This window comes from Chionomys nivalis, chromosome 13 (genome assembly GCF_950005125.1).
Source record: "Chionomys nivalis chromosome 13, mChiNiv1.1, whole genome shotgun sequence".
NCBI lineage: Eukaryota > Metazoa > Chordata > Mammalia > Rodentia > Cricetidae > Chionomys > Chionomys nivalis.
In genome coordinates this window covers 34,817,439-34,829,756 of record NC_080098.1, presented here as the reverse complement: position 1 = coordinate 34,829,756, position 12,318 = coordinate 34,817,439, and the positions used below count along the sequence as shown (strand labels likewise).

The 12,318-nt window shown below is 50.0% G+C and overlaps 1 protein-coding gene and 1 long non-coding RNA gene across 2 annotated transcripts in view; one reads left to right on the top strand and one right to left on the bottom strand.

Annotated features, from left to right (window-relative positions):
- Window positions 1-317: 317 nt before the first annotated feature.
- Window positions 318-12,318, top strand: part of Edaradd (EDAR associated via death domain) — a 41,856-nt gene continuing 29,855 nt past the window's right edge. The window contains exons 1-3 of the mRNA XM_057786927.1: window positions 318-527; window positions 11,071-11,129; window positions 12,237-12,276. Of these exons, the coding sequence (XP_057642910.1) occupies window positions 497-527; window positions 11,071-11,129; window positions 12,237-12,276 (130 nt within the window). The 5' untranslated portion in view covers window positions 318-496. The remainder of the gene's footprint in view (window positions 528-11,070; window positions 11,130-12,236; window positions 12,277-12,318) is intronic.
- The window catches only part of LOC130885451 (uncharacterized), a 50,936-nt gene continuing 44,309 nt past the window's right edge, over window positions 5,692-12,318 (bottom strand). Inside the window, exon 3 of the long non-coding RNA XR_009058175.1 lies at window positions 5,692-5,951. This is a non-coding gene — a long non-coding RNA (uncharacterized LOC130885451). The remainder of the gene's footprint in view (window positions 5,952-12,318) is intronic.

The window sequence follows — 12,318 nt, the reverse complement described above, 5'->3', positions numbered from 1 at the left end:
GCGTCTCAGCCCGGGCCTGTGCAAGGAGCACGCTGGGAGCGCTTTGGTGTCCTAGCTGAGGGCGAGATTAGGAACCAGGAAAGCCACCCGCGCGTGCGGCAGCGGGTGCCAGGCTGGCTGAAAGACCCTTCAGCTGCGATCGCGTGTGCCCCCGTGGTGGGACGTGTGCACTAGGCCCTAGGTACGGGCAGGACACGTGCTCTGCCCCCCCCCCCCCGGGTCCTTTCGTGCCCAACCGCAACCACGGAATCCTCTCCAGAGTTCTAGAGAGGTTAGCGCCGGGCAGGGGCTTTGCTAATTGCAGGAAGTGAGCACGAGGAAGAAGTGGCAGAGATCAAGAAGAGGAGGGAAGGGAGGAGGAGCAGCAGCCCGACTGCAGAGCTGTAGAGTCGCGCATTGCCACAGCGGAGTTTGGATCTCGGTGATCCTCCTGTTCTCTGGGGTCCCAGAGGCTGCTCAGCCCCGCTCAGACACTCGTCTGTCCTCTCCCGTCTTCATGGCTTCTCCGGATGACCCTCTGCGCTCAGGTAAAGTGGCACCGTGCAGCACCCGCACTTGGAGCGTGACCACCAGCTGTGTTCTTGAGATTGAACCTCAGTCATCCCTGAGAGTGTTTCAGGACACCAGCGCCTGTGCCAGATGTGTGCCAGGCTGGATGGGGACGGTGGTGGCACACTGTCCTACCTTTCCCAATCCCACCTCTGTGCTTCCTCCCCTCTGTGAGCGGCAGCTGACCTGCTCACCTCCTACACACTGCAAGGTGTGCGTGGTCCCTCTCCCCACGCGGAGGCCCGGCCGAGCGCTTTTGTTCTGGGCCACGCGGGTGCCAGGTTGAAACAAGTCAGTCAACCTTTGGCAGAAAAGAACATAGGATTCTGCATCTCCTCCCTTGCTCCCCACTCACTTCAAGAGGAAGCCTTCTTGCTCCCCCTTCTTCCTCCCTGGCTCCACTTTGCAGAGACGGTTTTGCTTCTGATTAAGTCTTACCTCTCCGATCTGAGTTCTATAAACTATTATACTCTCCATAGAGCCAGGAAGGCGAGCCCACCTTCGCAGTCCCCACCTGTGGCGGCCCCTAGTCCCATTAGTACATAAAAACGTTGTGCTTTTATACGTGAGGCCAGCATCTAGATTTTTCTGTCGCTTCTCCCTGCATACATGTAAGTAAAATTCTCTTTAAACTTCATCTTCCAGAAATTCTCTCTGTCCTCTTGCAACCTAGCTAAAAACTTCATGGGTGTTTGTGGAACTTGCAGGATGAATGGGTGGTGTGTCCCTCGGAGTGCACTGGGTCTCTCTGGTTTTGTTGAGGTTGGAAGCTCTGATGAGAGCCACCCAGAACCAGGTCGGTCTGGACTGCTGGGATAGATGTGACTGCTTGTGTTTCATATTTCATTTCTCGAGCTGCAGCAGGGACAGAGTTCAGTTGTTCAGCCCCGATTAGCCGATTAGCCGCCTGACCTGACTGAGAGGGTACCATGTGTCTGGCAGTGGCCAGAAGATTAAGACCAATGACTACGTTGACATCTTGAAGGACTGATTTGGGGAGGAGGCTGTTTACTGGTGACGTCGAAGAAAGAACAAAATTATTCAAGTGTGGCATGGTCAACCGGCTATCAGTTGAAATGAACTGGCCATCCCTCCCATTGTTCGCAAGGACAGAATGGGAAGTGAAGGGAACGACCCTCTCACCCTGGTCCTACTCCTGACACTACCCCTTCCTGTGCTGAGAGCCTCGTTGCTAAGATGCCAAGGGGTGTTTGGGGCTAATTTTAGTCGTAATGGTTCCAGACTTATTAAATGGTACTGGCGGAGATTTAAAAGACGGAGAGAGGGAATTCACTGAATGAGGATACAGGTAACATTTGCCTGAGCTGCACCCCACCATCACTGGCACCAGAGAAAGAGTGTGTGTGTGTGTGTGTGTGTGTGTGTGTGTGTGTGTGTGTGTGTGTATAGGGAAGCTAGAAGTCAGTTCAGCAGTGATATGAGTGTAAAAAGCCTCAGGTAAAATGCCTACCAAGCAAGCATGAGGACTTGCGTTCTGATCCCCAGCACTCGTATCAAAAGTCAGGCATGGTGTGGTCAACCTGTACCCCAGGGCTGGAAGGACTGTTTGAGACAGACAGAGGGTAGATTCCAGGAGCTCGCTGACCAACCAGCCAAGGCAGATGGATGTGTTTCAGGTTCAGAGGACCCTGTCTCGAAGAAAATGTGGAGAGAGGTTGGGGAAAAGGCTGTGTGGGTAAAGAGTGGCTGCTCAAGTGTGGGAACCTGGATTCTAATCTGAGTTTAAATTCTCAGCACACACATAAAAACCTAGGCATGGCATCCATGCCTGTAACCCTAGGGCTGTGGAGAAGGGGTGGAGACAGGAAGATCCGTGGGGCCTGTGGGTCATCAGCTTAGCCCCAGGTTCAGGGAGAGGCCCTGTGTCAAGTGGGTAGAGGGTGAGAGAGCAGGGTGCCTGCCATCCTCCTCTGGGCTACGTGCACACATACACAAGGTGCATATGCCTGCACACACGTGTGTATACAATGCGCACGCGCACATACACACACACGAGGACACAGAGTAATTAATGAAGACACCCTAAGTTGACTTCTGGTCTGTACACACAAAGGAGCACACATGCACATACCCACATGAACATGTGTGCATACCCCCACACAAAGCTGTGTGTATGTATGTGGTGGTAGAAAAATGATCTTAGGAGACAGTTACAGTATTATAAGGTTAGTATTGCAGCTATGGTCTTAATTAGCTTGATACATATAGAATAGACGCCCAAAACTGCAGTAAAGGGACCATCAGATCTCCATATGTGTGGAATGGTATGAACGGAGCGTGTCCCGTAGGCAGTCTGTCCCTCACTTCACGAGGTAGAACCCAAACCTCTATGTGAGCTCTTCGGGGAGAGATGGACTGGGGCTCCCCACAAAGGGGAAGGAGGCCTCCTTCAGGGATCCTGTTGGCAGGGAATGGTGAAGATCATATTCGGGCCTGGGAGATATTAAGAATATCCTTTCCCATCCTGGGAATCTGTCAATCAAAGAGGCTCCTCTATGTAATACATGTCTTGACACATGAGCGCTTCCATCCAGACACCCCACCTGGCCCTTCCATTTCTGAAGTGCAAACACAGGTGGTGTCGATGTGTACAACCGGTTGACTGAAAATTTCAGTTCTCCAACTCAGACCTCGCTCTTCCTCCTGGCTTTCTGCCCCCACCTTCCGACTGGAGTTTCCACACTGATGCAGGCTTCCTGTTGACGGTCCTCCAAAAGGTGGTCAGAGCGAATTCTCGATCAGTCATATCTGTCACCCTGCTTGGGCTCACTTCTGGACAAATTCTCAGACCCTGGAAGGTTTCTTTTGAGCCATCCATCCTGCTACACCCTTACTTGTCCCTTCAGCACCTTTGGTCTCTTGCTTGGCCTGACGGCCACACTGCCTCCTTTCTATCCTTTGAAAACTTCCCTGTTCTGTGCCTCCTGCTCTGTGCCCCCAGGGAAGAGTGTTTCCATTGCCGGGAAAGTTCCCTGCACGCTTCCTTCCCGATCCCTCCTATTTCTCCAGACTTCAAAGACCCAGCCTAGTCCCTGATCACTCACTCAGTTCTCCTGGAACCTTCTTTCCACTGTTTCTAGATTCCATCTGGCCAGCGTCACTCTCTCCATTGGAAAGTGAGCTCTAGCTAGAACCCAAGTCTGTCTTGCCTGTAGCTCTTCCCTAACAACCACGACAGTACTCAGTACACACAAAGCCCTGTGTAAACATATTTTACTTCAGCGATTGGAGAAGTGAATGGATGAATGGATGACACAGAATTTTAATGAAATTGCTTCAAACTGTGAGAAAAAAAATTCTTCCTGTGTTCATTCCTGAGGAGTTTATTCATCAAGTGAAGTATGTTAACCAAGTTCACCTTGCAAAGCTGGGGGGCGGGGGGACCTGTCCCTTCACACACATAATGAAGACATAGCTCAGTGGTAGAGTGTACTTTCCTGGTATGCATGAGGCTCAAGGTCCAATTCTTAGTCTCTCTCTCTCTCTCTCTCTCTCTCTCTCTCTCTCCCCTCTCCTGCACACATGCACGCACACATGCACACACATGCACACACACACATGCACGCACACACACAGATACATCATTATGTTGCATTGTGAAGTTAACTAAGTTTTTTTAGACTTACTAATTTTAGTCTATGTGTATAAATGTTTTTGCCTGTATGTATGTATGTGCCTGTCACCTGTGGAGGTCAGAAGAGAGTACCAGATGCCCTGGAACTGGAGTTATGGATAACTGTGAGCCACCATGTGGATGCTGGGAACTGAACCTGGGTCCTCTGCAAAAGCAACAAGTGCTCTGAACCACTGAGCCGTCTCCCCAGGCCATGAAGTTAACTTGTATTTTATGTATATGTGTATGGGCGTTTTGCCTTCATTTATGGGCACCACTTGTGTGCTTGGTGCACCCAGAAGAGGGTGTTGGGTCCCCTGGAACTGGAGTTACAGATGGGTGTGAGCCACCATGTGAGTGCTGAGAATTGAACCCCGGTCCTTTGGAAGAACAACTGGCACTCTTAACCACTGAACCATCTCTCCAGTTCCCATGAAGCTAATTAAAATTAAAAAAAAAAAACTTGCATATTAAGAAATTTTACAAGATGCTTGAGGTCGCAGGGAAGACAATGGCAGTGATGGTGAGGGGATATCCGGCCGTCATCCTCGGCCTCCCTCACTGACCTACCACTGTCTGCCAAATGCGACTGAAGTCTGTTCCTGTTCATTTGGATATCAAGACCTCACAAAGAATGGCCAAGTGAGGAGGTGGATACCCGGTTACCTAAGCACCCTGGTGACTGAATACAGTCATGTGAATTTCCCTTTGTTTCAGGGTCCCATTTTCTCTGTGCTTTTGAAAGTGTCTCACCTGTCCTCAGCCCTCCCTTACCCTCCTATAGGCCAAATCCAGGGCAAACCACTTCCAGCAGAGCTGGTCCAGCCTGCCATGTCTGCATGACTACCATGGGGAGCAAGAGCAGAGGGGGGTGGGCATCCGTAATTTTCCATCTCCTTCTCTGTGGCATTTTTTTTCCTTTTGTTGTAGTACTGGGGGTACAAGAAATGGAACTTGGGGCCTTGCTTCTACTGGGCAAGCGCTTTATCCCTGAGCTACACCCCAGTCCTCTGTTTATGCTTTGTTTTGAGGCAGGGTCTCACTAAGTTACACACCGACCTTGAATTCACTTTGTAGCTCAGCGGGGCTTCATTTTCCACCTTCCTGCCTCAGCCTTGACTAGCAAGCCTGTGCTATGAGGCCTGCTTTTCTTACTTACAATGCTTCCTAACTCCACCATCCTCTCCCACTTCTGCGTGTCCCTCACAGCCTCTCAGCTCTTCCCTGATGGTTTTGATTCTTGTCACCGGGTCCACAGGGAACGCCTTCTCCACGGACCCCATAGGAACACACCTGTTTGACACAGGCCCCCTGCCCAGCTAGTTCAGTCACATGACAGGAGAGAAAGAAGCCGTCAATGCCAACGGCAGGCAGCCTTTCTGCGGCTTTGAGAGTGTCTGTGATCCTCGAGGAGGAATGAAAACAGCTGTGTGAGAGAAAGTTGTGGGAGGATTGTTAAAAAAAAAAGAAAGAAAAGAAGAAAAACAACTTACCTCTGAAATCCCAAGTTCAAAGAGTCGCCTTCAGTTCGGCACTGAACACACAAAGGGCCCCGTCTTGCCTGGGGAGCTGGGAGCTGAACACGATTCCCTCTTTATTTCCTCTGAACAGACATCTTTGGGGATATTTGAACTTTCTGGGCCAAACTGCTGCTTTGGACCAGAATGTTCTAGGTAAAGGGAGATGTCACTTTGTCCTTGCTGGAGCCATGCAGCTGGTTCATTTTGCAGAGGCTCCAGGGTGCTGAATGCTCCCCTTCAAGCTGACTCTGGAGAGAGAAGGGTGGATCTCTGAGTTGAGGCTGAGTAGGTGAGGGCTCGGATTTAGAGTTGACGTTACAAGGATTAAGGGTTAGGGGAGGGTGAGTATTCTTCAAGTAGGAAGGACAGAAGTGGGGAGTGGATTCGAATCCCCAACACTTCGGAAAACGTTATGTTGAAGTCTTAATAGCCAGTTTTTCAGAATGTGACATTTTCTGAAAACAGAGATTTTTTTTAAGGTAATCTTGTTAAACTGAGGTCCTAAGAGCGGATTGCTAGCCGCAAAGATGTCTTCACAGAAAGGGGAAATGGGGCCACGCTCAGGGGGCGAAGGAGCTCACTGCACAAGCCTGACCACCTGAGTGTGACCCCCGCTAAGCCCACATAAAAAGGGAGGACCACTCCACAAAGCTGTCCTCGGACCTTCACATCTGCGCGCACACACACACACACACACACACACACACACGCACGCACACACGCACATGCATGCACGCACACACACACGCACACACACACACACGCACACCCTAAATAAATGAGAAGTTTAAAATGAAAAGGGTGATTGAAAATAAACAGATAGGACAAGTCTGGGCAGGATGGCGTCCCCAGCTGAGTCTGCCTGGTAAACTAGGCCTGAGCCACTTCTAGAAGCCTCTGGGGCTAGAAACCCGGCAGACTCAAGCCTGCTTCCTGCATGTATTCATGAGCTTGAGCACACGCTGTGGAGAGGGGGTTCTCATACCCTTCTCAGGATGGTCGCAAGGCTTTCGGTTCTATCACAGGAGTCACTAACAGGGTCCCTTCCTCAGCAAGCAGGGGTTCTCCTCATCTACCACAAGGAGGTGGTGGAAGATCTCAAGGGTTGAGCGCCTGTCCCTATACTGCCACCTCCCCTAAGATTGCGTGTCTGGTGAGCCTGTGTGTCTGACAGTAGGCTGAGGAAAATGTTTACTAACCTTTACTAGTTTTTCTGTTTCTGTGGTGCTGAGGGTGGAACCCAGGGCTCCAGCACAGAGTTATCCTTCCCCTTCAGCCTTTGAAGGGTTCTACAAAGGACACACATAAAGAAACAGATGCTCAGAGTGAGGTGTGGGCAAAGAAGGGGCATGAGGCTGTGAAGCTCCCTAGCCCTCTCTGGGTGCTGATCAGAAATTCCTTAACATAGTCCCTTTTCTCTCTTTTTTTTTTTTTTTTTAAATTGAGATTTTATCTCAAGTAGCCCAGGTAGCTACGTAGGATGACCTTGAACTCCTCATCTTCCTGCCCCCACCTCCTGAGTGTTGTGATTATAGTCCTGTGCCACTATACAGGGTTTATGTAGTGCTGGAAACTGAACCCAGGGTTTTGTGAATGCTAGCTAGGCAAGCGCTCTACCAGCTGAGCCACCGCCTCCGACTCCTTATTCTAAGTTTCTGTGGAGGTTTCATTGCGGGCTTGATTGAAGCCCGAGTGACCCAGCGTGTAGAAAATATGACCCGACAGAGAGGCTTTTCTGCTGTCGGCAGCCAGAGAGGGTCCCAGTGAGGTTTCAGCTCACATCTTCCTGGACCTTCCCCATCCCCTCTCCAATATGGGACCCTTCTCAAACACAGATGAGATGAGGTATCTCAGAGAGTTTTGGATGCACAACCCCCAGGCAGAGGTGGGGGAGGCCGGAGTTGGATGGCCTGCCTCGGGAAGGGACTTTGAAGCAGGCACCGCCGAGGAGAGAAATCGATCCTTTATGTCAAGATATCACAGAGGCCGTACACGTGTGCAGTGCAGCGTGGATGTGAGGGGAGGAGAAATTGTAACTCTCACGTCGGGTGCCAGCGCCGGGTACTTCGTCCCTCGGGGCTCCCGTAGTCACTGTCGCAGACTGATCTCTGAAGGGGACAAAGGTGCTCTTTAGTTGTCACTGTTGAATCTTCTTTTCTATAGCCCAGGGTGGCCTGTAACTCACTGGTCCAAGTTGGCCTTGAACTCGTGAACCTTCTGCCTCCGTTTCCAGAATGCTGGGAGTACAGATGTGTGCCTTCACACCTGGGTCCTTTTAGCTCCTAGCATTACAGGATAATGTGGTCCAGAGATCTGGATGATGGTGTAGCCTGCTCATTCTGATCTGAGTCAGGGTGCCGAGAGCCTGCTGATACCCTGCCAGAGATCCCCATGGCTTCACCAGGGAGAACTCTCTAGAAGGTGCTTGTGAGGGTGGGGCATCAGTTACTGCAGTACACAGCTGCCAGCTGATGTAGGGTGATCTGAACTCGTTTGGGGTGGTGGAGGCAGCGCTGGGGAGGGAAACTTGGTCCAACAGTGGGTGACAGCTGGGGGCAGGGGAACGTCCCCATCACCCCAGATAAGAACTGCTGGCTATGCCCTCTTTGGGGCTCACATCCCCCTCCTGTTTGTGTTTCAGGCCCCTTGGTGCCCCACATCCCACCTGGCACTGGATCTTTGCCTGTGGGCTCAACCTGCTGATACCCGGGGCTTGTAAAAACAAACATTTTCAAGCTTTAGATAAATGATTTGATTTTATACTTAATCGTATTGTAAACATTCAACTTCAAGGCCTCCAGGTAAGGCTTGTAGAAAACTTTCTACGTCTAGCTCTGTCTCAGGTAAGCAGGAACAGCCCTCCCCACTACAGCCTCCTTGGCACACACAACTCTGGGCCTGTGCGAACAAAAGCAGCCGGGCCTGACCTGAAACAGCTGCCAGGAGAAGGCACTGGATCAGAGGTAGCATGTGGGGCACCACCACGGACCCGGGTCTGTGAACACGTTTGACAGACAGACGAAGAAGAGCTTAATCTAAAGCCCCATGAGCAGCAAAGGCCAGGGCAGTCAAGTGTTTAGGGTGAAAATAGGCTCGACATGCAGAGGCGAGGGTGTAGCTCAGCTGAGAGAGAGTGCCGGGCACATAGGAGGCCCCGAGTTTCCTCCTCAGCACCTCAGAAACCAGAAACACACGTTGTCCCAGCACAGGGGAGGCAGAGGCAGGAGGATCAGAAGTTCAAGGCCATTCTCCCTCACGGCAAAAGTTCAAGGCCGGCTTGGACTCCGTGGGGACCTGTCTCAAAAACAAAACAGAAATAATAGCAACAAAGACCTAAGCATGCCTCTTGTGCCGGTTCTCAACACGCCTTTCCCGAGTTTGCTGGGACCTGGTTGTGCTTCAGAAAGCAAACCATCAAAAGTCCTGCAGGCCGGCCCCTAGCTCTCCTGGCCCTGCCTTCTGGTATCACAGCTGGCAGTGAGGTTCTGAGGAGCAGCTGCCCAGGTGACCACAGATAGTACAACTAGTGATTATTAGCCACGTGGCATCCAGGGACAGGAGGGCCTGGATTTGATCTCACATCCCAGAGGATATTCTAAGGCATAAGCAGCTTAAAGCCCTTCTGATGGCAGCATCTCACCCGAGGGCAGTTAGAGGCTCCCCCAAGGCCACACCTTAAGGTTTACCCAAGTTTAGCAGACACACAGATGAGGGCCCAGGCCTCTGCCACAACTGACTGATGCTCTAACATCGCTGCTTGCTGACGCTGTGGTGACATTGCTCCTTTCCCGGCCATCACAGCCATCGCCCCCTCTTACGTCTTTCTTTTCTTTTTTCTTTTCTTGTACTTTTATTTTTCCCTATATAGCCCAGACTAGTCTCAGCCTTACACCCTCCTTTCTCAGTTTCCAACTGTTGGAATCATAGGCACACACCACCAGTCCCAAAAGTTGGTTCTTTTTCTCATATAATTTTTTTTATTTAATTATAGGAGAATCCTTGTGCAGGTGTTAATGCATGCCTCGTCTAGGCCGATTTAGTCTCTCTCAGAAGCAAGCTATTTCCCCCCACGTGTGTGTGGTGGTTGTGTGTATCCATGTTTTTTTTTCATGTGTGAGCACAGGTACATGTGCACATGTGTGCACGTGGAGGCTCAAGGTGGATGCTGAGAGCCGTCCTCCGTTGCTCTTCAACTGTATTAGGGAGGGTCTCCCCTTTCCTCAGTGGCAGGCGGTCTCTTACTGCACCTGCAGACTGCCCATTCCAATAAGTCTAGTTAGCCAGCTTGCTCTGGGATCTCCTGTCTCTGCCTCTCCCAGATTGGAATTATAGATAGCAGTCACACCTGATTGGCTTATTGGGTGAGGGGAATCTAAATGCTGGTCCCCATGCTTGCATGACAAATGATTGATCTCCTGAGCCACCTCTCCAGTCCAAGAATCTTATTATTTTTAAGTGATATTTTTTTTAAAAGAATTTAGACTTGTTTATTTTATGTGTGTGAGTGTTTTAAGGCATGTATGTATGTTCACCCAGTGTGTGCCTGGTGCCTGCAGAAGTCAGAAGAGGGTGTCAAATCCCCTGGAACTGGAGGTACAGATGGCTGTGAATCTCCAAGTGTGTGCTGAGAACCACGCTGCAAGAGCCCCAAGTGCTCCTAAGTACTGAGCCATCTCTCCAATCTTGATTTTATATACACAGGACTAGGAAATAGGTAAATATACAGGATTCAGAATAAAGTCCTTTAATAAAGTTACACCTAATCAAACAGGCAGAGTTGTTAGTAGCTGGGAGATAGTTCAGTCAGCAAATGCTTTGCCTTGCAAGCATGGGGACCTGAATTGGATCTCCAAAACCACTGTACAAAAGCCAGGTGTGGTAGCGCACACTTGCGGTCTAAGCACTGGGAAGGCAGAGACAGGCATATCCCTGGGATTTGCTATCCAGCCAGCCTCACCTATTTCGTGAGTTCCAGGCTAACAAGAGAACGCGCCTCATAAACAGAAGGCAGATGATTATTGCAGACAACACCTCAGGTTGTCCCTTGGCCTAAATACACAGCGCACACTTGCGGGGATCATATGTTTGTATAATTTGTGATCAATTATAACTCCCAGTATTTGAACATATGTATAAATAACTTGTGTTTGTTTTGAAGTCCTGAGTATTATGGTTTTGTTTTTCTGTTTCTCTCCTTTGCTCTCTCTCTTCCTTGAAGTAACACGCAGAGGTCTTTGGGTCGCAGGAAGAGTTGAGGTACATTTATATTGCCTGGAAAAGAAAGCCTCTTCATATGTGAAGATGACAGGGGAGGCCTCATTTGTGCTTTTGTCTCAAAGACAGCCCTGTCTCTTTGTATCTCCCCAGATCACACGGCCAAGGAGCCAGTGGAGGACACAGACCCCAGCACTTTATCCTTCGCCATGGTAGGTGGCACGTTTTATTTTGACTCTTCTTATATGGCACTGTAGTCACCAAGCATTTCCAGGAAATCCCAGAAACCCCAAAGCAAGGTTTTCCAAAGATACACTTCTTTCTCTTGGTGTCATCATCCTCAGACTAAAAACAGTGTTAGATCCTGAGCTGGGGATGTGGCTCAGTGGATAGAGTGCCTGCCCAGCATACATGAAGCCCTGGGTTTGATCCCCAGTACCGCATAAACCAAGTAAGGGGGGTGCACACTTGTAATCCTAGCACTCTGTAGGTGGAGGCAGAAGGATCAGGACTTTAAAGTCACCTTCAGCTATATAGCAAGCTTGAAGCTAGCCTGGGCTACATGAGACCTTCTCTGAAACAGTAACAAAGTGGCGATAGGTCCTCTTCCTGCTTCATGCATATCAAAGAGACCTTCTTAGATGTTCCTAAGTCTTTGTTGGGTGTCAACTTTTTAACTTTTGTCTATTCTTAGTCTTCTTTTACCATTTGAAATATCTGACATGGAGTCCTGTGCCAGGATTCAAGCCCAGGACAGAGTCCTACAACAGTGACTGTTGTCCAGAGCATGTGCATGTCCTACAACAGTGACTATTGCCCAGAGCATGTACATGTTGACCCAAACAAACGACTGGCACAGAAATGACGAGGAGAAGCGTGCACTCCCAGAGTGCACAGAGACAAAATCTGAGCATAAGGCTGCAGGAAGTCGAGAGGGAAAACAGCCCAGCCCAGAGGGAGGAAGTGTGGTTTAGCGGTCAGAGCCAAGGAAGTTAAGAGGGGGTTATTCTGTTTCAAGTTCCAACATTAATCTGTCCACTTTGATTTCGTTCCTATCAGCTCAGAAGAGAAGCAGTGAGTCAGGCCTGCTGATAAGCCTGAGGCTAAAGACCTGGAAGGTTTAATTTTGCTTTATATTGCAACCCTGGGGATGGAACCTGGGGCCTTCTGCACTCTAGGCAAGCACTTTGCTGATGAGCTAGCTACACCCCAGCCTGCTCCCGAGGTTTTAAACTGAAACCCAGCACAAAGCTCTCTTCTCACTTTGATCTCAGAACTGACATTTAAAAACAACTCTCTCCTTTTGTCCGTTTCTGCAGTCAGACAAGTATCCCATTCAAGACACCGGCCTCCCTAAAGGTAAGAGCAGTTGGTGTAAGGGCTTCAGCTTGTGACTAATTG